This window comes from Dendrobium catenatum, unplaced genomic scaffold (assembly GCF_001605985.2).
Source record: "Dendrobium catenatum unplaced genomic scaffold, ASM160598v2 original_scaffold_76759, whole genome shotgun sequence".
Classification (NCBI taxonomy): Eukaryota; Viridiplantae; Streptophyta; class Magnoliopsida; order Asparagales; family Orchidaceae; genus Dendrobium; species Dendrobium catenatum.
In genome coordinates, this window is record NW_021395205.1 from 91,254 (window position 1) to 115,799 (window position 24,546).

The 24,546-nt window shown below is 31.2% G+C and overlaps 1 protein-coding gene and 1 pseudogene across 4 annotated transcripts; both read right to left on the minus strand.

Moving 5' to 3' along the window:
- On the minus strand, positions 1-1,236 carry LOC110095660 (annotated as a pseudogene).
- A 7,249-nt stretch (positions 1,237-8,485) lies between these two features.
- Positions 8,486-20,005, minus strand: LOC110095408 (putative aminoacrylate hydrolase RutD). 4 transcript variants are annotated; one of them, XM_020820951.2, is made up of 10 exons: positions 19,800-20,005; positions 19,466-19,676; positions 19,193-19,275; positions 18,830-18,930; positions 18,439-18,534; positions 17,985-18,038; positions 12,855-13,003; positions 12,644-12,761; positions 9,247-9,343; positions 8,486-9,133 (listed from the first exon to the last, which is right to left on the minus strand). In XM_020820951.2, the coding sequence occupies exons 1-10, from the start codon at positions 19,909-19,911 to the stop codon at positions 8,931-8,933; spliced, it is 1,224 nt and encodes a 407-aa protein (XP_020676610.1). In that variant the 5' UTR covers positions 19,912-20,005; the 3' UTR covers positions 8,486-8,930. The 4 variants fall into 4 exon arrangements, 3 of the variants coding, with proteins under 3 accessions (XP_020676610.1, XP_020676633.1, XP_020676620.1); XM_020820974.2 differs by lacking the exon at positions 9,247-9,343 and adding an exon at positions 12,169-12,265; XR_002302964.2 differs by lacking the exons at positions 8,486-9,133; positions 9,247-9,343 and adding exons at positions 12,017-12,061; positions 12,169-12,265 and having other exon boundaries at positions 12,628-12,761.
- Between the last annotated feature and the right edge of the window lie 4,541 nt (positions 20,006-24,546).

Below are 24,546 nucleotides of genomic sequence, written 5' to 3' on the forward strand. Positions count from 1 at the left end.
AGAAGCATCATTTAAATCAGAAGACTTTATATTTGTAAATCTAAATCAAGCTTGAAGTTATGCGGTCGCTTAGCCTTATCCATCTTTCTAAAAGTAACATATATCCTGCAAAATTTAAGAAAATAAAAATTAAATACATTAGAAATTCTAGATATATGTATAATTGAAAATGATGTTAAATTATGAAACCTTTTGCAGGAAACTGTAGAAATACAATGCTTAGCAAGATCATCTCCATTTCCATTTAAGACAAGCACAGATCTGAATATTTGATATTTGAAGTTAAGAATCTATATGATATAAAATTATCTAATATCCATAGAAGAGTTTACTGTATAAATTCTAACTTATTAAAAAAAAATTAAAATATGAAAGGAAGAAAAATAATATCTTATACTTACTCAACTGGAAGAGAAATTGAAGCTGATCCAATGAATTCGCCCGATCCAACAATTTCTAGCTTGTGTCCAAACATTATATTACACTCTCTTAAAAATGACACGATAGAAAATGACTTTACAAAATCATGACTGGCAATATGAGGCGGTATGCAATCACTAGGTTCATATATATTAATAATGCAATTATCATGTACACAATTAATAGGCAGAACATGCGATGTAATTAATCGTTTTATCATAATCTTGAAGAGATTTGGAATAGGATCAGCAATCACATTACGAAGCATACCCGGAGGGATCCCGTTCTTTTCCTGTAGTTAATTTCATTGTTAGTTTAAAATTTATTTAAAATCAATAAAGATACAAATAAATAAGTTCAAATTACAACCGCATAGTGATAACAACATCCGAATTGTATTGTAACTTGTCCTTTTCCATGCATCCATTTTTTTGGTTAAGAATATGTATGCTCTAAACAAAATTTTAAAATTTATCAAATGTTATAAATGATAAGATAAGATAAAATTCTAAAGAAATGACTAAGAAATATAAATGTTATACTTTTAGACATATTAATCAAGGAACAAATTAAGGAAAACATCAACAATTATATATGCCAAAACTCAAATAAATATGAATATGAACTCAAAGTTTAATATTTTGTGAACATACCTCCAAGTTCATTCTTCCTTCCTTTGTTTTGCAAATCATAGATAAATTGCACAATTTCTTTTTGTTCCATAGAATTAAAAATGCCAATGTGCAACTCTAGGCCATCCAAAATATTTACAAATCTTCTATTTATCCTCTCAAAAGAAACATAATCTTTTTTCATGCTGAAGCCTGTAAAGACTCGTTGATTTCTCTCTTCTATGCAGAGTTGGTGTTCTTCATATTCGACTTGACATTTTCCTCTACTATAAATTTTTGTGTATTCTTCTTCTTGTTCTTTTCAATCTCTTATTTTTTAGATAAATCAATCCAATAAATATGATCATATCTTTCAGGTGAGCCCATCTAAGAAAAAGATAAATTTCACAAAAAAACTCAGAAACAAAGTATTTTATAAACATGAATAATGTATATAAAAGGATAATTGTTGAGTATCTAATGAAGCCGAAGAAAAGTAGTTTAGCGACTTTTAAAAATGTTTAGTGTTTTAAGCATATTCTTAGCAGAAAAAGAAAAATAGCACATAAGCATAATTAAAATAATTAACTTATACTTGAAAACCTATTACACAATTTAAATAGATCATTGAATAACGACAAGCTCAATCAACTACTATAAAATTGGGAAAGCCTTCTTCAGATAAGACATTTCCTGATCATAGATTGGTGCTTGATCATTGCTTAACATAAAATGTTGTGGTAGAGGTGTAATAACGGATTTAGAAGACCTAACTAAATAAACTGAAAAATCAAAATCTATAAAAAAAAATTATATATATATATATAAAAATATATATCTATAAAATAAAAGCAACATCTAACATAAAGGTTATCGGTGCATCTTAAATTGAACACTACAAAGACTATATTACTCTTTTAGCTCACACAGGAAACACAACTTAAGGAGCAACCATAAACTTAATAGGATAGTCTGTTACATAAGTCAATAAGGTATGAGTTTCACAATACTTTATAAGGAGAAGCAAAGGAATTAAGTTATTGAGTATTCAAATGCTATTATTACACCAAAATGGGCTATGTATTAACAAGGCCTAATAGCATGCTGCGGAAATGATTAAATTAGCAAATCAAGTTCACTAATTTTATTAAAGTTTAATAAGAATGTTTCACACTAATGAAGATGATTAATATTGTGGGATGATAAGAGAAACAAAGTAAGTGCAACACATGCATGACTTAAGATCATATCTAAAAATTTAAATGGGTTAATTTAAGTTTATACTATTTTCTTAAGATAAAAATCTAAGCCTAGTTTCTAGAATATATCATTTATATAAATTAGTTAAGACAAAAATAATTCATGAAAATTAAATGAGCTATATCTTTAGAGGTTTTAGAAGACACTGCATAAGACAACAACAACAATTCTATAAAAATTACTAATCACAAGACTAACATTTAACCGAGAATTTTTTAGGCAAAATCAACAAAAATATCTCTGTAACTCTCCTTAGAACTACAACAAAAGAATACAACAGAAGAGAAGAGAACTATAGAAGTATCTTTACATACTACAATCTACTCAAAGCTTTACTACTTTAAAGTAAGCTGCTTACGTCAGTGGAGATAAGTTAGATAATTGAATAAGTATAATCTTGCAAGTCACAAGCATCAAAGAGGGGTGGCCTCGGCTTTGAAGCTCTTCCCATCAACTCCTGTGTTCCTACCTCTCTTATAAGGAACTAAACAACCTCCATTCCATGATCAATATGTAATCATGAATGGCTGGAAGGCTAATATACTTGACATAATTAAGAAATTTGTTTTAAGGCTAATATCCATTACAATAGTATTTCTGTAATGGAAGCAATGACGATCAAACAATTGACATAAAAATAATGTCAAAATTAAATCATGAGGAAAAAGTGCAGCAGAAATTTTTATAAGAAAAACAATATCTGCAATCACGCTCAAACATTAGTTCAAGTACTTGTGTACAAATGCAACCAATACGGCAATACCTATGGATCTACAATTTCTTAAACATTAAAATTCTTAAAATCCTAGCATGTATGAGTGATGCAGAACAAGCCCCACATCCAAGGACCAATCCTAGATAAATGTCAAGATTTTAGAGAAAATTGCATTGATCAGATCAAGCTTGACCCCAAATCCGAAGTCTCATTCCTGGTTTACATTCATTACATAATTTAGGTGCAATAAGAAACCATAGTTTATATAAGTTGTTGACAGTCTGCTCATATAATTAGTATGAACTATATAATTTTTAAACCATCAGCAATATACACTAACTTTCCTCTGAAGAAAAATATACTCATTAAACTCAGAGCTTTTGCTTGTATCAAAAATCATTGAAGGTCTCAAGATGCCAGGAAAATCTGAATGCATGGGTATACTTCAAATATTTTTATAAGCAAGTTCAGATTGGGATTCAAATAATTGAGAATCTGATTGAGCCTCCACACTGCAATGAACTAAATGCCAAATAGAAGATAAAGAAAAGTTTTCTTACTGCTTTTAGTAGTGCGATCACCAGCACCTATATATACATGAAAAAACAAGTTATAAATTACTAACTCTAAACATTCTTTATAACTCATTGTAGAGATCCATAAACGAAAAGAGCTATTAGACAATTTTAAGAAACATATTTCGGACAAGAAATATATTCATGGTAAAGATGAACTTAACAAAGGATTTACGTCATAAGATTTACCTAAATTTGAAGCCGAAATAGTATCCATATTCACCATTTCACTAAAGCAGAAATCATAGAGATCCAGAAATGAAAGAGCTATCAGACAATTTTAAGAAACATAATTCGGACAAGAAATATATTCACTTCTAAAAATGAAATTAATAAACGATTTACATCATAAAATTAATTACCTAAATTTGAAGTCGAAATAGTGTCCTGATTCACAGTTTCGCTGAAGCAGATATAGTAGAGATCTGGAAACGAAAGAGCTAAAGGAAAACATGTGAGTAAAAAGAAGATATTAAATTACTTTAATTCATAGTCATTCTCTAGGCATACAAACCAAAATGCAACAATTCCGCCATATTTACTCTGCAGGAAATAACCACTTGATCATGTGAGTTTAGATATAACAAAATATAACACAGTTCCAAACAAACACAAGAGTAATTTGGCAATCATAACACGAAGCAGGGATCTCAATTTAAAAAGGTCCAACTAATTTTACTCTACGGTAAACTCGCAAAAATACCTATGCTAACAGAAATAGAAATAAACTCAAAACCATTGTTTTATTTTTTCAATGAAAAAGATCAACATTACTAAAATTTAGTTCAGGTAAAAAAAAACCTCAAAATAAATGATACAAAGCAAATAGGGAAGGATCCTTATGCTTTCCGCCACCGAGGACTTCGTGGACTGCCTTTCCTTGCCAAAAAGGCTGTAGATTTTGGCCTTGATGGACGATTCTGATGGCTTCGGGTTGTTATGAAGCAAATCAGAGAAAGAATCGCTGCAATGTACGTTCCCCACAATATTTTAAATCAACGTTTCCTTTGACCTCTCCGCCATCGCCAGGATAATCTTAGATGGGTTTGCGAGAGACCTAGATGCTTGTAAGAAGAATTATTACTAAAGTTATAGAAATTAATTGGAGAAGAAACCTGCCGAAGAAGAAGACTGAGAGGAGAAAGCGAGGGCAAGCCGAAGACTCCAAAATGAGGAATTTGCAACGGATTGAACAAGAGTGTATAGGTTATTGAAAATATACGTTCGGCTTGGGTTATTGTAACCGTACGGGAATTTGAAGCCGAACGGCGGGATGTGATAGAAATGTTTGGATGTAAAATTAAAAGCACGACAATGAAATAAATTAAGAATATGAAGCGCTCTAAGCAGTAAATAAATGAATAATAATAGCAGTAAATAAATGAGTAAATAAAAAATAATAAATGATAGAATTTGAAGAGTTATATATGAATTTTTTCATTTAATAAATATTTTTAATAGAATGGACGGCCAAGATAATTTAAAAATAAGTAGAATGGATGAACAAGATTTGCCGGAGGAAGGAAACTCAAGCCCCTTTTATAATAGTAGTATACAGATATAGATATTATTATTATTTCCTACCCCTAAGGTTTCTCATGTATAGATAAATCGATCATAAATGTACAATAAAACCAAGGGATTTATTAAATAAATAAATTAATAAAAATATTCTAAGAATTCTTTAAATGTGTTAAGTATTACTTTCTTTAATATGTAAAATACTAATTTAATGTTTTGTTTATGATTTTTTTTTACTTTTTTTTTAAAACAATTTTTTAGAAAAAAAAATATTGAAACCACTGAAAAAACATCAAGGAAAAAACTATCAAAAGCGAAGCTTAAGGCTTCGTTTGGGACGGCTTTAAAAAATTTTATACTAAAACTCCGTTTTAAAAAGCAGTAAAAAAGCCGTCCCAAACGAAGCCTAAGTTTCAATAATGTGTTCAAACATTTGAGTCGTAATATTAAACAAAATCATCTTCAAATAAATGCATTAATAATCTTATTTGCTTCTTCTAGGCCATCTAAAGATCCATCTATTTGTGTAAAAAATTATACTCAATAAGATGAAATTTTTGTAATCTCAATAATTATTATCTAGCTTTATTTTTTTCTTCTAATTATTTAAGGACAAAATTTTAAACTAGTTATTATTAAAAATTTAATAGTGCAATTAAATATTCGAAAAAATAAATTTAAAAATAGACAAAGTCACCCATCAAACGAGCTACTTATGTTGACTCAGATTTGCTCTGCCAGTTAGTTGCCAAACTAACATGCGGCTTATTAAAGAAAATTATGTTTGTAATTTGTCCTTTAAACTAGTGACTTGATAGAGTAAATTCTGAAAAATAATTTAAAAATAAAATTGGTAGATAATATATTAAATAAATTTATTTTAAAATTAAAAATAGACAAAAACAAAAAATTTAGAATTAGTGTAAAATATAATTTATATATTTTAATAGAAGTCAATAGTTTAAATATATATTTTTTAAACAAAAAATATAGAGTTATGATATTTACTTTCTAAGCCTATGTTTAACGTGAAACTTTGAATCTTTATTTTTTTGCCGCTTTAATTTTCGGTATGATGCTTATTCATTTAAAAAACATCTATTAAAATTTTAATAATATAAAAAAAAACAAACATGGTCATTTTTATCAAATTTTGATCATTATGTATATTTAAACTATTGAATTCTATTAAAATATCGAAATTCTAATTTACGTTAAGTTTATATTTTTAAATTATTTTTAAAATATAGATTTAATATATTTTCTACTTATTTTATTTTTAAATTATTTTTTTCAAAATTTACTATAGCAAGTAGCTCAATAGTAATTTTTTTAAATAAATTGTCAGTCAATTCAGCAACTCACACATGAATTAGCAAGTCTGAGTTAACATAAATAGCCTGTTTGATGGACTGACTTTGCCTATTTTTAAATTTTTTTTTTTCAATACTTAATTACATTGCTAAAATTTTAATAATAAGTAGTTTAAAAATTTTCCCATTATTTAAATTTCTCATTGACATTCAATTTCTTCCCATTAATAATAAGTCTTAGACTTCGTTTGGGACGGCTTTTTTATTGCTTTCTAAAACGGAGTTTTAGTACAATTTTTTTTTATTTTTGTACTAAAACTCCGTTTTAGAAAGCAATAAAAAAGCCGTCCCAAACGAAGCCTTAGTCTCCTTAAAAAGAAAGGCCGGACAAGGGAACAAGAAGGAGAATATACCTTTGGAAGGAATATTACAAAGAATCTTCTCTCTGCAAGATAAGTTCCTGCGAGCAATTTGCTATAAGCTTTCGTCTTCCTTCTCTTCAGTCCGCCATTTTTGCGTTCTTCCGATCTTCTTCTTCTTCCTTCCTCTCCTCAGCATTCACACTCTGCTCTGCACTCACACGCAACGGTAGGCTTTTGCTTCTCTTCTTATGGCTTTTTATTTCACATAAATGTCTGTTGATCTCCTTAACTAGTTTTTGTATTATGAATGCCGATTCCTCTTTTTTTTTCTCCTTTATTTTCAAGAGCCATAATTTCAATTATAAAAAAACATGTTCTTTAAATTCAAATAATAAATTTATTATATTCCATTATTTAAGAAAATATTATTTTAATTGAAAATTTCATCCAAAATTCATATATTTCTTTTTTTTATATGAGTAAAAATAAAAAGATTGCAAATGATAAATTTATTAGATTTCATCAATATAAATTCCATTGAAGACAGCATACAATATATTAAAAATGTGATTATTTATGTGAATAAAATAAATTGAAATATTATAAACATTTCAAGATAAATTTAACTATTTTGAGAATTATTCTAATCAAAATTTGATCAACATATATTAATCCAAATTTTTTTTCTATTTTATATTTCAAATAATCAAATGAGTCATAAGTATGATATTCTTATTAAAAATTTATGTATGTATTTTAGAAAAACAAAATTATTCTGACGCGAAAACTATCATGATGGTTTCTAAGTATTTAGATTTATGTTAAAATTAGTGTTGCATATAATATTCTAAATTTTACTAATCTTTCAGCGCAAAATCTGATACATTTCCCGTCAAAATAATCTGACATAAATTTTTTTCCCTATCTTTTACGTAATCATTAATGATGTGATACAATTTCTTAAAAATATAAAATTCTATATAAATTCACCTCATAATATTTTGAAGATCAATATTATTCCAATATAATCGCTCCTTGATATTAAACTTTTTAATAATTTAAAGCAAAAAATTTATTCATAGACATGTGTAGGAGAAATTATTCTGTGCGGATGTTGAACGCCGTTCGAAAACCAACCAAAATACACCACATCATCCCTTCGTTCGAATACCACAGTTCGGTACTACTCGGTATCGCGACTCGGTATCTGTAACATAATTGCACCTGTTTCACCTCCGAACACAGAATTGTGTCCAATTTCCGCACATAATAATTTCTCCTCAAAGTGTTGATATGTTGGACCACAGGACTAGATCATTTCTTATGGTAGCCAAATTAGTAGCTGTGGCGGTGTAGCCTAGGAACCTCATCATGCTTTAAAACTTTCTGATTTTCTAAAAGAATTTATCGTTAATTTAAATAGTTCATTGGATTTAAATTTCTTATTAATTTTTAATGACATTAAATAAATTATGAAATTCAGTCACTTTTATTGTTTTAACATTTTTTTATTAATTTTTAACAAGCAAATTACCCATAAAATAACAATGTTAGACTTGCCAATTTGTCATAAACTACAACAAAGATACTAAACAAGAAATTTAAGTAATGATTTTATTTTTTGTAAATTTATTGCACTTATTCTATATTTAATTAATTTTAATATTTTGTTCTCTTAAAAGAATTCTCCCAATTTGTTACTGACATATTTATGTAATGAATGAAATTATTATTTTTTTCTGTCCCCCATTTTACTGTACATAGACCCGCAAATAATCAGAATCCACTAATATGATCAATTACATATAGCAAAGGATTAACAGAAAGGCATAAAGAAATCCATCTCTGATTCCATCTGCATCCTTAGTCTTCTCCCAGTTCTGTACAGAAGCTCATAAATTACAGGGAGTGTATATTATTCACTGCGAAGACTAGATATAGAACGTCGTTTAGAAATAAATCAGAATGTGTCACATCAGCAGTACCGAGCCATTGTACCAAACAGTACCGAGCCGTGGTACCGAGCGAAGAGGTGACGTGACGCATTCTGATTGATCTCTGGACGGTGTTCTACATTCAGCGTTCGAACATAATAAATAATCCTCCGTTTGATGTTACCTTGTACAAGCAGGAGATTTGAGCCTCTATTGCTATTAATCTGATGCTGAAACTCTGACTGGCTTCAATAAAATGCTGAAAGAAGTTTTTATATAGTTAAATCCCATCACAAAAATGCCTACGAGATAGAGGAAGCTGAGTTGTAGTTTCCCCAGTATGTCATAGGTGGTTAGTAGATAGCTTTCCCTAGTTGTGTTGATATTGTTCAAGATAATGGGCTTCCTCAAAATAAGCCACCCTGTTTAAAATATGAAACAAGTTTTTAATTAGAGGAATACAATTTGAAGAAATCCATGTAAAAATAAAAATACAGCTGATGATCATGGAAATGGTACATAGGATTTGCAGTACCATGTTTATCTGATTCAGCCATGGGCAAATTTGACCATTCTAGTGTTATGGTCTTTGTTTTAGTTGCTTTTATCAACTCCATTAAAGCTGCATTGACCTGCATGAACAGAAAGCTCAAGCAATATGTAAATAGATTCAAACAAATTTCTGGTTTCTGATTATGACTTCATTTGGAACGACATTCTTTATGTTTTTAGTATAAAAATTTTAATTTTTGTACTAAAAAGCTGCTTTATGAAGTAGTAATAAAATCGTTTCAAATGAAACCTATATGAAAGCAACAGCCAAAATTAGAACCTATTCGTCTTTTAAATCTCTCCCTTAATTCACAACGAAAACTACGGTGTATTTCTTGATTGAAAAAATAGGTAATTGAGATGATGCCAACAATCCAGCAAGAAATTAACTTTCAGCGATCTTCTTCTTCTTCCTTCCTCTCCTCAGCATTCACACTCTGCTCTGCACTCACACGCAACGGTAGGCTTTTGCTTCTCTTCTTATGGCTTTTTATTTCACATAAATGTCTGTTGATCTCCTTAACTAGTTTTTGTATTATGAATGCCGATTCCTCTTTTTTTTTCTCCTTTATTTTCAAGAGCCATAATTTCAATTATAAAAAAACATGTTCTTTAAATTCAAATAATAAATTTATTATATTCCATTATTTAAGAAAATATTATTTTAATTGAAAATTTCATCCAAAATTCATATATTTCTTTTTTTTATATGAGTAAAAATAAAAAGATTGCAAATGATAAATTTATTAGATTTCATCAATATAAATTCCATTGAAGACAGCATACAATATATTAAAAATGTGATTATTTATGTGAATAAAATAAATTGAATTATTATAAACATTTCAAGATAAATTTAACTATTTTGAGAATTATTCTAATCAAAATTTGATCAACATATATTAATCCAAATTTTTTGCTATTTTATATTTCAAATAATCAAATGAGTCATAAGTATGATATTCTTATTAAAAATTTATGTATGTATTTTAGAAAAAAAAAATTATTCTGACGCGAAAACTATCATGATGGTTTCTAAGTATTTAGATTTATGTTAAAATTAGTGTTGCATATAATATTCTAAATTGTACTAATCTTTCAGCGCAAAATCTGATACATTTCCCATCAAAATATTCTGACATAAATTTTTTTTTTTGGGTAAACTTCTGACATAAATTTTGTTTTCTCTATCTTTTACGTAATCATTTATGATGTGATACAATGATATTAAAAATATTAAATTAATTTCCCAAAAAAAAAAAAAAAATTAAATTCAATATAAATTCACCTCATAATATTTTGAAGAACAATATTATCCTATTATAATCGCTCCTTGATATTAAATTTTTTAATAATTTAAAACAAAATTTTATTCACAGACGTGTAAAACCAATTTCATAGCCAATTTGAAGAAATTATTCTGTGCGGATGCCAAATTCCATCAATAGACCAATCAAAATACACCACATCATCCCTTCGCTCGATACCTTTGATATTGCTCAGTATCGCGGCTCGGTACCAGTAACATAATTGCACCTGATTCGCCTCCGAACACAACGTTGCGTCCGGCTTCCGCACAAAATAATTTTGTTGATATGTTGGACCACAGGAATAGATCATTTCTTATGGTAGCCAAATTAGTAGCTGTGGCGGTGTAGCCTAGGAACCTCACCATGCTTTAAAATTTTATGATTTTCTAAAAGAATTTATCGTTAATTTAAATAGTTCATTGGATTTAAATTTCTTATTAATTTTTTACGACATTAAATAAATTATGAAATTCAGTCACTTTTATTGTTTTAACATTTTTTTTTATTAATTTTTAACAAGCAAATTACCCATAAAATAACAATGTTAGACTTGCCAATTTGTCATAAACTACAACAAAGATACTAAACAAGAAATTTAAGTAATGATTTTATTTTTTGTAAATTTATTGCACTTGTTCTATAGTTAATTAATTTTAATATTTTTTTCTCTTAAAAGAATACTCCCAATTTGTTACTGACATATTTATGTAATGAATGAAATTATTATTTTTTTTCTGTCCCCCATTTTACTGTACATAGACCTGCAAATAATCAGAATCCACTAATATGATCAATTACATGTAGCAAAGGATTAACAGTAAGGCATAAAGAAATCCATCTCTGGTTCCTTCTGCATCCTTGGTCTTCTCCCAGTTCTGTACAGAAACTCGGAAACCCTTATTCTACTTGTTTTGCTGAGCATGTTAACCGTACAGGCATAGCAAGTTTTGTTAGTACATATTATTAGAATTACAGGGAGTGTATATTATTCTGTGCGAAGACTAGACATAGAACAACGTCCAAAGACAAATTAGAATGCGCCACATCAGTGGTACCGAGTGGTATTCAGCAGTATCGAGCCACTGTACCAAGCTGTACCGAGCGACCGTACCGAGCCGTGATACCAAGCGACAGTACCGAGCCGTGATACCGAGCGAAGATGTGACATGATGCATTCTGATTGATATTTGAACGATGTTCTGAATTCAGCGTTCGAACATAATAAATAATCCTCCGCTCGATGTTACCTTGTACAACAAGCAGGAGATTTGAGCCTCTATTAATCTGATGCTGAAACTCTGACCGGCTTCAATAAAATGCTGAAAGAAGTTTTTATATAGTTAAATCCCATCACAAAAATTCCTACGAGATAGAGGAAGCTGAGTTGTAGTTTCCCCAGTATGTCATAGGCATAGGTGGTTAGTAGATAGCTTTCCCTAGTTGTGTTGATATTGTTCAAGATAACGGGCTTCCTCAAAATAAGCCACCCTGTTTAAAATATGAAACAATTTTTTAATTAGAGGAATATAATTTGAAGAAATCCATGTAAAAATACAGCTGATGATCGTGGGAATGGTACATAGGATTTGCAGTACCATGTTTATCTGATTCAGCCATGGGCAAATTTGACCATTCTAGTGTTATGGTCTTTGTTTTAGTTGCTTTGATCAACTCCATTAAAGCTGCATTGACCTGCAAGAACAGAAAGCTCAAGCAATATGTAAATAGATTCAAACAGATTTCTGGTCTCTGATTATGGCTTCGTTTGGGACGACTTTCTTTATGCTTCTTAAAGCAACTTTTTAATACAAAAATTTTAATTTTTTACTAAAAAGCTGCTTTAGCAGTAATAAAGCCGTCCCAAACGAAACCTATATGAAAGCAACAGCCAAAATTACAACCTATTCGTCTTTTAAATATCTCCCTTATTTCATAATGAAAACTAAGGTGTATTTCTTGATCGAAAAAAAAGGTAATTGTACTTTTTGATAGATGATGCCAACAATTCAGCAAGAAATTAACTTTCAGATTAGAGAGGTTTACTCCAAGCTTACCCAAATCAAGTCATACCTCATCTGGTCTTTCATGGCTCACTAAATGGCCACCATGGAATTCTACCATTCTTGCAGCCGGTTGAAGCTTCTTTGCAAGTTTTCTTGCATGATATAACTGGGCAATGACATCATGCCTACAGAAATTATGCACAACAGTTTAGTTTCCTATCTACCTTTTAAGAACACACACACATACAAAGAGGGAGAGAGAGAGAGAGAGAGTAAACCTGCCATGGATGACTGATATCAGGAAGCCTGCTGAACGGATTGCATCGAGCTCTTTTGATGACAATTTGTGAGTCCAGCATGCATGCACTTGCCCCTCAAATCCTTTTTTAGATTGCATTCCATTTGATGATATTGCTTTAACGTATTTCTGACCGAATTGGTCCCAAAGAAAATTTAAAAACAAAAGTCAAAGACACAAGCTTGTGAAGCTAATTCTGCGTTTATAATTCCTCTATCATGCCTTGAAAACTAATCCGCAATTGAACTGGTAACAGTTCATAGGTGAACAACATAACAGGCAATTTGTTTGAAGAGAAAGTTGAGGCAATCGTCATAGCAACACAGGTTTTAGTCTGAGAGAAAGTGTGAAAATTTCGATATCTCATCACGCAATTTTTATGCTCTGATTATATTAATTAAAATATAATTATTCATCTGAACTTTTCACGTGCTCTGATTATTCTTATTTTAATTATTTTTTTAATTTTAAACTTAGAAATTGACAATATTTTGCTTCTAAAAATATTTAATTTTTTTATTTAAATAAAGAAATTATATTCAAGTTTTTCATTTACTCTTCTATTCACTCGTATTTTTAGCATTTATTAGAGCGATCCACATTCTGCCGAGCTCCGTTTCGTATTATGTAAGAGCTCTCCTGAAAATATTCGGCGCTCGCGAAACCCTTCTCCTACACCACCTCTACTCATCAACCAATCGTTCATGCTCACATCCACAGCCATAAAAGTTTCTCCTCAAATCTAATACTCATTGACCACAAACTAAATGAGAAAAATTATCTCCCATAGGCCCAATTAATTATGATATTCATAAGTGAGAAATAGAGATGATTATCTCACGAGTGCAACCATTCTCTCTTAAGAAAAAGATATAAAATGAAAACTAGGTAAGCAAGGTCATAGACTCTCTGCAACAAAAAATGAAAACTCTAAAGCCATCTACCTTCACACTTCCATCATTTAATAAAGAGCAAATAAAATGCTAAAAAAGGCGTTCGACCACCTCCTAAACAAGCTCAACTCTAGCCACATCTAACATCATCATCAGATCATCTGCTCAAAAAGGTATAGTCGTAAATGCTTTTAATAAAAAATTCACAATTTTCAATCATAGATTATAGACTCAAGAGTTTCAAATCGCATGATTGGGGCATTTTACTATTTCATAGAATATACAATGTTCCAAGAAATACTCTGTAAGGGATGCTAATAGATTATTATCTTCTGTTATAAGCATTGGACGAATCAAAATCTCATATTTTATATCTGTAAACTCGGTTTTATTAGTTCTTAAGCTTTTATACAATCTTCTATCTATTAGAAAAAATATTATAGATATAATTATGTTATTAAATTTTCCCCTTCTGATTATGAATTTTATGATTTAGTTTAGAGAAAGATGATTGACAATACAAAAGAGAATGCTAGGCTCTACCTCCTAGATGTTGAAGAAAGTATTGTACTAAATAGAAAACATGTTCAATATATATCTTTTCCTAAAAAAAGTGCCTTCGATGTCATTGCATCTCTATCTTGATCATCCAAATTTTATGTATCTCAAAAAATTATTCCCATTTTTTGTCAATAATAAAAATTCAAAGTTAATTTAATGTGCTCATCAACTATTAACAACTATTCAAACACACTGGAAACATAGATTCAAGCCATACATATAAACATTCTCAATCTTTCTCTATAATTTATAGTGACATTGGGGACATTACCATGTGACCAAAATCTCTAGTTCTAAGTGGTTCAATTTATTATTTTATGATCATACCAGATCAACATGAATCTTTTTAATGAATGACAAATCTAAAACTTGTCATACGGACTCATAAGTTAAAATTAAAATAAAATTCATTCAATTATGGGGACTATCTTTTTCAATAAGAAATTATACATCAAAGCTCTTACACATATACTCCTCAACATAATGTGATTACTAAAAGTGAAAATGCACATCTTCTGAAAGCTGCTAGATCCATAATGATTCCTAACAATATTTCAAATTAATATGAGAAAAAGTATATTCTAGTAGGTCTCATTAATTGAATAGCATCAACTAGTAAAATATTCTGAAGCCCTTACCATATCCTCCGAAATACATCCCAATAACATACTTATTTCAACTATTCCTCTTAAATTTTTTGGTTGTTCTACATTTGTTCATATTCCACCTCATGAATGAAACAAACTTGACCCAAAAGCCATTAAAAACATCTTTATTAATTATATCATCCTAAAAAGAACAAATTTTTCATTTTTACGGATGTCAAATTCTAAAAAAAATATTACTTTTTCAAAACTTACACTCAAAGGATGAATAACAACACTTCATATAAATATTAATTTTTTATCGATCTCACAGACCTCCATGCTTCATCTCTCCATAACAACACTAAAGTCCCGATCACACTTAAAATTATCAACAATCAAAGATATAAAGGTCTAATTTATACTGAAAATCAACTACACCTAATGAGTATTAATGAACCAAACATTTCTCCACAACAAAATCACCAATCTGAATAAAGCTTCAATCAACATTCACAAAGTAACACTAATTTTATACTATGGAATAGGCAACGTGAAAGCTAAGTTCTTCTTGAGAAAAGCCTAGTAGGATCGGCTCTAACTGTGTCTAATAAGTTCCCTAGATCTTTTGGTAGTTTCCAGCTAGCAAGCTTTGCAAAAACCTAAAAGGAGGAGGTGAAGGTGGAAGGGAAAATCATGACTCGTTCCTTACAGCAAAGCAAGAACCTTGGTACATGAAGTTTGGTCGATAAGTCGTGAAAAAACACTACGGAGAAATTCTAATGAGTCTTATTTCTCTCCAAGAGCTAAGAGAATTTTTAAAATTTAGCAACCAAAAATTAAAATCTTATTCCCTTCACATGCTTTTTAAATAGGTTTCTAACATGTTACAAGACAAACACACAAATACCTAAAATATCTTTATAATTTCGAGTATTCAAAAGGAAACAGACAGTAAAAAAAGCCTCAACTACCCTTACTAGCAAACACCTAATTATTAAACTAAAAAAAAAAAAAAAAACTTAATTTCAGTTTTTCAAAGAGAAACAAAAAATATGAACTATTCTAAGCTTGAATAATGACAGTCCAATCTTGATTAACACCTTATATGGCCCTCCCTGAATTTACTAGATCCCATGTAATCCATAAAATGTATGTTTGAATCTGAACATTTCTTAGTCTATGTATTTGGCTCCGCAGTAGTAACTAAAATTTCTAATGTGAGCATTCCCAACATCATTTTTTAAGCATTAAAAATACATGTATAGATAAATGTTACTCATGAAGAAATGATAATACTTTAGATGCAAATGAATGGTGCATGACAACTCTCGATCTTATCAAAAAGGAAAAAAGCTTGTCAAATGCAACTAAATCTTCATTATGTAATATAGGATTGACAAGAGCATTCGAAGACACAGTCAGACTAATAGTAAAAGGATATAACCAAACTTATGGCATTGATTATCGAGAAATATTTGCATCACTCGTTAAAATTAACTTTGTCTAAGTCATCATCTCTCCAACTATAAATCTCAATTGGCCTCTTCACCAACAAGATGTCAAAACACATTTCAAAATGTAGATCTTAAAGAAAAAATGTATAAATATTCCTCTTGTATGCGAGACCACGAGACCACGAACAACAAAGGTGAAGTTAGTAAAGTTACAAAATCCTTATATGACCTAAAGAATTTTTCAAGAGCCTGGTTCATAAGATTCATAATTACAATTAAAAAATATAAATACTCAAAAGTAACCTAATACTTTATTTATGAAGAAATTACCTGCTAGTCAAATTAAAATCCTAATTGTCTATGCGGATCATGTTATCCTAACTGGTAATGATGAGAAGAAATTAAGGGACAAGGCGATTTTATCAAATGAATATGAAATTAAAGGCCTAGGAGTCCTAAACTATTTCTTGGTTATGAAAATTACAAGATCGAAGAAAAGTATGTATATCACTTAATAAAAAAATTACACCAGATCTTTTAAAAGAAATCGGGATGACAGGATGCAAATATGCAAACACTCCTATTGATCCTACTAATAAAATATAATTAAATTGTGATACTCTCCAAGTGGACAATGAAAGGTATCAATATTGGTTGAAAAACTTTTTTATCTCTCCCACACTCATCCTGATATATGTTAGTTTGTCAGTGTGGTTAGTCAAATTATGAATGTCTAAGTAAAGAACACTTTGATGCAATCTACAAAATATTAAGTTATCTAAAGAGGACTGATGGGAAAGATTTACTTTTCAAAAAGGAAATAGATAGGGGTAATAAAAAAAAATTTACTGATGCTGACTAGGTTAGGTCCATAACTGATTGAAAATTCATGAACTCTGACTATTATTCACTCGTGTGGAAAAATCTTCTCATCTGGAGAAGTAACAAACAACAAATGGTAACTAAAAGTAATGCTGAAGCTAAAAATGATCAATAGATATATTCCTAGATTGAGAGGGAATATAAGAAAACCATAATATGTGAGACACATCGTGCTCTCATCAAGGAATCCGTATGCTCCTATTATATCAAACACGGGATAATTATATATCTTAGCAATCCATGTGCTTTGATTATTCTTGTTTTGATTATGTTTTAATTATGATTTTTATTTTAGGATTACTAATTGATACTATTTTGCTTGTATAAACATGTAACTTTTCTGCAAATTGGAATAAGAAATTCCATTCAAAATTTATCTTCTATTTGTCTCCTATTTTTAACAGAAATGAGTGAAGGTAGAACACAATGTAGAAAGCAAAGGGATATAAAGGGAAGTGGCATCAGCGGGAGTAGCATTGCTGATATAGATATCGCTATAATTTACCAAAGTTTCACTTCCTCCAATTAAAGAAAGTTTAGAAATGAGATCTTAGAACAGGTTTTTATTGCATTGTTCAGAACGATAGATTGAAATGCTATCCTCAGCTAGTTGGCTGAGAAAAGGATAATCTAGATATCCTTATGCAACTTGACTAATGAACAGAATGAATGGGAAGACAAGTGCACAAAAAGCTCCACTAGTTATTATCAAACAAGATTATAAATCCCTTACTTGATACAAAATTTTTCTTCTTGTACTTGATCCAACACATTCATCAAGATATTCCTGCAGATGAAGGACCAAATTTGGGTTTTTTAATCCCTCAAATAAATAGATATAATGCAAATAGGAACGGGAAAAAAATCGCATCATGATCTCTTAAAGCAAGTGTAAAACAAATGCTCAAAACACCAGAACGTTTTATCAAAACTTCAAGATTATCAATCTTGTCTTAAGATAAATAACAAGTTTAAGTGTTGTTTCCTAATTTGTGGTGAAAATAGTTGTCTTGTAGCTTTTATACAAATATCATGTTGTTCTAGAAAATGTCACATATTTTGAGCAGCGGTCTTGCTGTTCTGATACATTTTTGCATTAAGTGCTCCTGATACAACTCATTCAAGTCAAAAAATTGTTACTGTATTTAAATTGTTAGAAAGTTTCACAGAAGTTGAAATGTAGTTGCCTTGCTATAATGTAATTCCAGGTCAACAGCAGCTCTATCCTGTGGAGTCTTTGCCCTTAGGAAACGAAATACAATGGATATACTTTGACGGCCAACCTGTTAGAAGAAAGGAGCAACACACAATGTTTTTAGTCAGCTTGAAACAAAAATCTCGCTAACCACAGATAGAACTCTACAAATCACGGCATATAATTTTTCTAAGGAAAAATATTATATTAATAGAAGTTAAACCTCAGAATCAGTAGAGAACTAGCTACTTATTAGTTATTATAACAATAAAAAAGTTAACATTAGAAGAAAACCTAATTTACCATTTACATAGAAAAAAAAACGAAGCGAATTTCCACGCGCATATTAAGGTAATTAAGTCCTCTCTTTCATGAGAATATACCTTCGGAAAGCACTCAAAGCCTCCACCAGTTGCATTAAGCAAAGCCAATGAAAGTAATCTCTCTGGTGCCATTGCTGCCAACTTGCAAGCTATCATAGCACCTGTTTTCCAAGATCATAAAGGCATTCCGTCAACATTCAACCTAAGTCTCAGCCCATTATTCAAAATCATGGAAAGGAAATTCAACATTTTTTTTTCTCTAAAAACAAAAAGGAATAGAAAAAGCAAAATCATCTTGTGTCAAAGTACTCCAACCAAATTATAACAAAGGGTCCATTGTAACCAAGATTCGATTAATTAAACAAATATTTATCAAAGAAAAAAAAACGCAAAAGAGAAATAGAAAAAGAAGAGTTAACTCACCCATTGAGTGACCGAAAACATGAGCTTTCTTCCATCCCAGATGGTCCAGCAAAGCCAGGGCATCACTGGCCATGATAGCCGTTCTGCAAACCACGCATAACAGTAAATCAATTTCCAAACAATCCTTTCAAATGATCATAGAAAATTTCCTTCCCCCTCGCGCCCCAATTTCACGCAGCATCATAATCTCTCAAAATATCAATTTCTACAGTAAAATTTAAGGGAGGAAAAAAAGAGATTAAATAAGAGGAAGCAGAAGAGGGAAAATCTCACGAGTACTCTGATCTCTTTGAGGGAACAGAACTTCGGCCCATGCCGCGGTTATCGAAACAGCACACCTCGATCCCATCCACGGCCTGCTCCTTCTCGTCAGAACAATCACCGGATGCCGTAGACAGCACCGCTTCCTCCTCATCGTTTGGCTCATAAACACCAGTCAATCCCTTAATCTGCGGCCCCCAAGCTTCGTGCGTTGCCGCTAGACCTATCAACATCAGAAACCCCCAATCCACATCATCTCTTCAGAAAAACAAAATCCCCAATTCCCGTCCTCCAAACATCACTATAGCAATCAAATCACCGAAAAAAAAAATCCAGTTAAGGTTACCAATGATGAGGAGGACTTTGGTGCCCCCCCGACCGAATCTCCTATAGAAAATTGTCGTCCCGATTCCATTATCTTCCGACGCTCTCTCCTTGCTCACGTTGCAGTACGGCATTTTGGTCAACCGATGATTATATTTCCTAAGAAAAAAAATGTCAAGAAAAAAGAAAGGAGGAAGAGGAGATAATAGCGCAGATGTGAGAGAGAGGTGTCGGCCCGTCGGGCGGATTTAAAAGACACGGCCGGTGAAGAAAATGACACGTGGAGTGGTCCACGTCAGCATATCGGCGTTGTTGGCGGGAAGAAGATAGTCAAACGCTGCGTCCGGTGCAATTGAGTGAGCTGGGTCCCAGCTGCGCTTCTTCTTCAGCGGGTTCCTTTGCCCGCATTGACCTTTCATTTTTAACACGTGTCCCTTATGCCCCACGTGGATGTTATGCTTCATGACTAGATTATTATTTTGCATCATTGCATATCTATTATGAAAATAATTGAGAATTCAATAAAAAGTTATATGATTTTATGCATAAAAAATATATCATTTTATGCATAAATGATAATATAAATGATATGTATCTCATAAATTTTTTATATATTTATATATCTAATATATTTCATTTGAACCACGAGGGTTAAGAATTTTGATACAGTTGTTGAAATTCTAAGAAAAATTTTATTTATTATTATATATATATAATTTTGTATTTCACAAATCCATTTTATCTATCTTAAAAAAACTCTGGCAATAATTTATGAATAATGCCAAAAGTGATTGCATCCGCAAAATTATCCCCTAAATGCAAAATTATTATTTTTTTCAGTGCAAAATTGTTATTTTTCAAAATAAAAAAGAGGATCGAGAAAGAGGATAAGGAATTATGATAAGATAAAGAAGAGTTGCAGATAATCAATGCATGGTCGAAATATTATAGCGACTGAGCATAAATACAATAGAATTTAGGTAGAAAAATAACTTTGTGATGGTGATGTAAGTGCACCAAAGTCTCATCCAGCCGTCCATCTGAATGTGCTGAAAAGATGGAATATTGCCCATTTGCAAGAGACACTATTTTGCAGAATTAATATATGACGCAGCTCATCTTGATCTGTTGATTGTAGCTTTGATTATCAACTAAGAGGTATTGAATTTGAGTCTTGCATGTGATTTATGTCTGAGTTAGTCTTAATTGGTCTAATTGATTGTAAGTATAATAGAAGCATGTGGCAACATAATCATCGTCATTCTCAAATGATACAAGTAGAAAGACGTCCAAGTAGTATCATCATAGATTGTGTAGTGTAATGCAGCCCTTGAATATTATGAAATTGTCTATTACGTGAAGTATAATGCAGCCCTTGAATCTTTATGGTGCCGAATGTTGGCCATTAAAAGAGAAGCATAATACTAAGTTAAGTGTGGCAGAGATGAGGATGCTTAGATGGATGAGTGGCTTTACCCTTAGAGATAGGATACGAAATGAGCATATACGTGAAAAGGTTGGAGTAGCTCCAGTAGAAGATAAGATTAGAGAGAGTCGCCTTAGATGGTTTGGTCACATAAAAAGGCGGCCTTCCGACGACCCAGTTAGGAGAGTAGAGGTATTAGATTTGACTTGTGTTAAGAAAGGTAGGGGTAGACCTAAAAAGACTTGGTTAGAAAATATTAGGAATGACCTTTCTTTATTAGATTTAAACGAGAATTTGGCTTTTAATAGGACACAATGGAGAAAAAGGATTCATGTAGCCGACCCCACGTAGTGGGATAAAGGCTTGATGTTGTTGTTGTTGTTGTTGTTGTTTGTCTATTACGTGAAGTATATGCGGACTTGTTATGAAAAAGTTACGATGACCGTGGATTGTGGGTAAGAACCATGCATTGATATACTGTATGATAAATATTGTGTATGTTCATAGGTGGTCATGAAGATGATGAGTGGAGTTATTTCATATCCTATAGTGGAATTCTATGGTCTATGGAGATGGTGGATAAGGTCTTAAGTGTATATAAATTTTATTAGTAAGAGTTGTAGTATTTAAAAAAAAAATCATGTCCTCTCTTATATTTCTTAAACTCCAACATCAAAGTGTTTGTGGTATCTAATATTTCCTTGCCTTAAAAATTGTGGTGTTCAACTTCAAAATTTTAAGTAGGGGTGTAAAAAACAGGTTGCGGGTTGGGTTCGGGTTGAGCTCGACATTGACCTATTGCTGTTCGATGGACCGGAACACGTTCTGCTTTTGCAAATGGGTAAAAAATTCCAACTACGACCAAACCTCCAAAAAGCCCGGGGTAACCCGACCTGACACGGATGGCCCGGGGCTGGGGTCGGGCAAGAATGGCATGTCGCACATGTCGTAGGAGGAGCTAGAAGCGTGGGTTGGACTCGCGGGCTGAGGCGGGATGCCCGGTTCGACTAACGTGGGCTTGACACGCGGTGCAATGCAGCGGGCGAGAAGCCGCGTGAGTTGGATCATGACTAGTGTGATGCCCCAGATATCAATAGTGAAAGGATTCATCTATCATTTCTTTTCATCTCTTTTTTTCTTTTTTTTTTCTATCGATCAGTCGGTCTTTTCATCTTACTTCGTTCAGTTCAATACAGTCATCCAGAGATAATTGCATTACAGGAAAGAAATACAACAATTACAATAAACCACATATAAACATATATATAATCAACAGAAGTGTCCAAAAGGTCATATACAATAGCCCAGACGGCTTCAAAACAGAAATCTACCAAAGCTACAAAACAAAGCTACGCTATCAACTGAAGAAGCATCACGCGGGAGGCTCTGCACCTGAAATATTAACCACATATAATGAGCTTAACTAGCCCAGCAGGTCACCAAAGCCTAAAACTGAAATCAAAGCACGACACTGAAAACAATATGCAGGTCAATCAAATCAAATCAAATCAATAGGCTATGATAAATAAATCTATGCAGATTTGAACTTGAGCTCGTTTGATAAATGACCTCGAAGTCGAGCTCGAGCTCAACTCATGAGCTCGATAAACTCGGCTTGCAAGCTCATAAACAAGTTGAGCTCGAGCCAGCTCGGCTCACTTACACCCATAATCGGGACGTGAATCAAGTGCGAGACATCGCGTGATGTGTGAGTTGGACTTGCGATAAACAAGACGCTGTGCTGGCATGCGGTGCGACATAGTTATTGTTTTGGGCTTGCGAGCGGATCATAACACAAGGAGTTGGAGATCGATTGGACAATGTGACTAATTTTTCAAACGGGTCAACTTTCGTGTTAATGGGTAGACCTGGACCTGATCCGATTTTTTAAATGGGTCAAATCGTGGAACCCGAACCCGACCCATTTGACAAAGGGTTGATCATAATCCGAAATTTTTGAATTGGGCTCAGGTCGGATTTTCAGATCCCATCCCTAATTCTAAGCATTCGTACAATTATATTTACATAGTAATGAATTTTATTTTACTAGTAAGTATTTAATTAATCATTTAATTAATTCATATAGAACACATGATAATAGTAGAATTTAAAGAGGACAATATTATGATTCCAATAAAAATGACTCCTTGAATGAGAATACAATTATTTTGAATTAATATAACTTAAATATTTTAACCAGCTTAAAGTCATGACATATTCATAAAGGCATGAACTCTTGTCATGTTTTTAGTGTTCATCATTAAAATTGATGGATAGTCATAACTCCATTATAATCTCAAGAGATGAGAAAATGAAGAATAATTAAAGAGGCACCTTCAAAAAAAAATTCATTTTGCTGGCTTAAGCTCATTTATTTTTCTTCTATTTGGAACAAGATTTAAGATCTATTTAGAACAGCTGCATTTTTTTTATAAAGATAATTGTAAAGTTGGTGTAAAAAAATCAATATTTTTGAAAGTTACTGTAGAAAGCAGCTTCTCAGCACAAAATTTTTTTGAATGTAGTGAAAAAACATTAGAGGTATTAGATTTGACTTATGTTAAGAAAGGTAGGGGTAGACCTAAAATGATTTGCTTAGAAAATATTATGAATGACATTTCTTTATTAGATTTAAACGAGAATTTGACTTTTAATAGGACACAATGAAGAAAAAAGATTCATGTAGCCGACCGCACGTAGTGGGATAAAGGCTTGATGTTGTTGTTGTTGCAGTGAAAAAACAGTGACCAAATAAAAATTGTGGTTGCAGTTTAAAAAATGAAACAGTAAAAAGATTGCCTTAAACAAAGCCTTAATGGAAAATAATATTGTTTGGGCATAATGAGCTTCTATCTATGGGCATATGAAATATGCAATCATCCGGCTCTATTTGTTATGCATATAATTATAATAATTGTCATGCAACTTCTTATTTTGTTGATTTGTGGGTTATAGGTAGTCGACCAAGAGTTCTTGAATTCGAAATTTTTATATGTTATGTGTGAATTTGTATTTTAATTTACTAAAAATCTAAAAAAAAAATATCATCCACATTCTTCAATTTTACAATGTGAATAAACATGTTTTTATTTTTATTTTTAATATAATAATCAAAGCTCATATGATAAAATAATCTTCTATAAATCAATTTTTTTCTTTAGATTAATAATCATTACATTTTAAATTTTTTGAAATTGTAGCTGAAAGTTTTTTTATTTTAACAACAAAAATGCAATCAATGATCAACAATTATCACCTTTTGAAAAAAAAAAAACAGTTAAGAAAATATAGGAGCTAAAAACATTAAGTCATATTTGATTGATTTTAAAAAAAAAAATTATCA

Coding starts and splice junctions, on each gene's coding strand:
- LOC110095408 (XM_020820951.2), bottom strand. CDS start 19,911: ATGCCGTACTGCAACGTGAGCAAGGAGAGAGCGTCGGAAGATAATGGA. Junction 19,677..19,799: donor CAAAGTCCTCCTCATCATTG/GTAACCTTAACT, acceptor TGATGTTGATAG/GTCTAGCGGCAACGCACGAA. Junction 9,134..9,246: donor GGCTGAATCAGATAAACATG/GTACTGCAAATC, acceptor TATTTTAAACAG/GGTGGCTTATTTTGAGGAAG.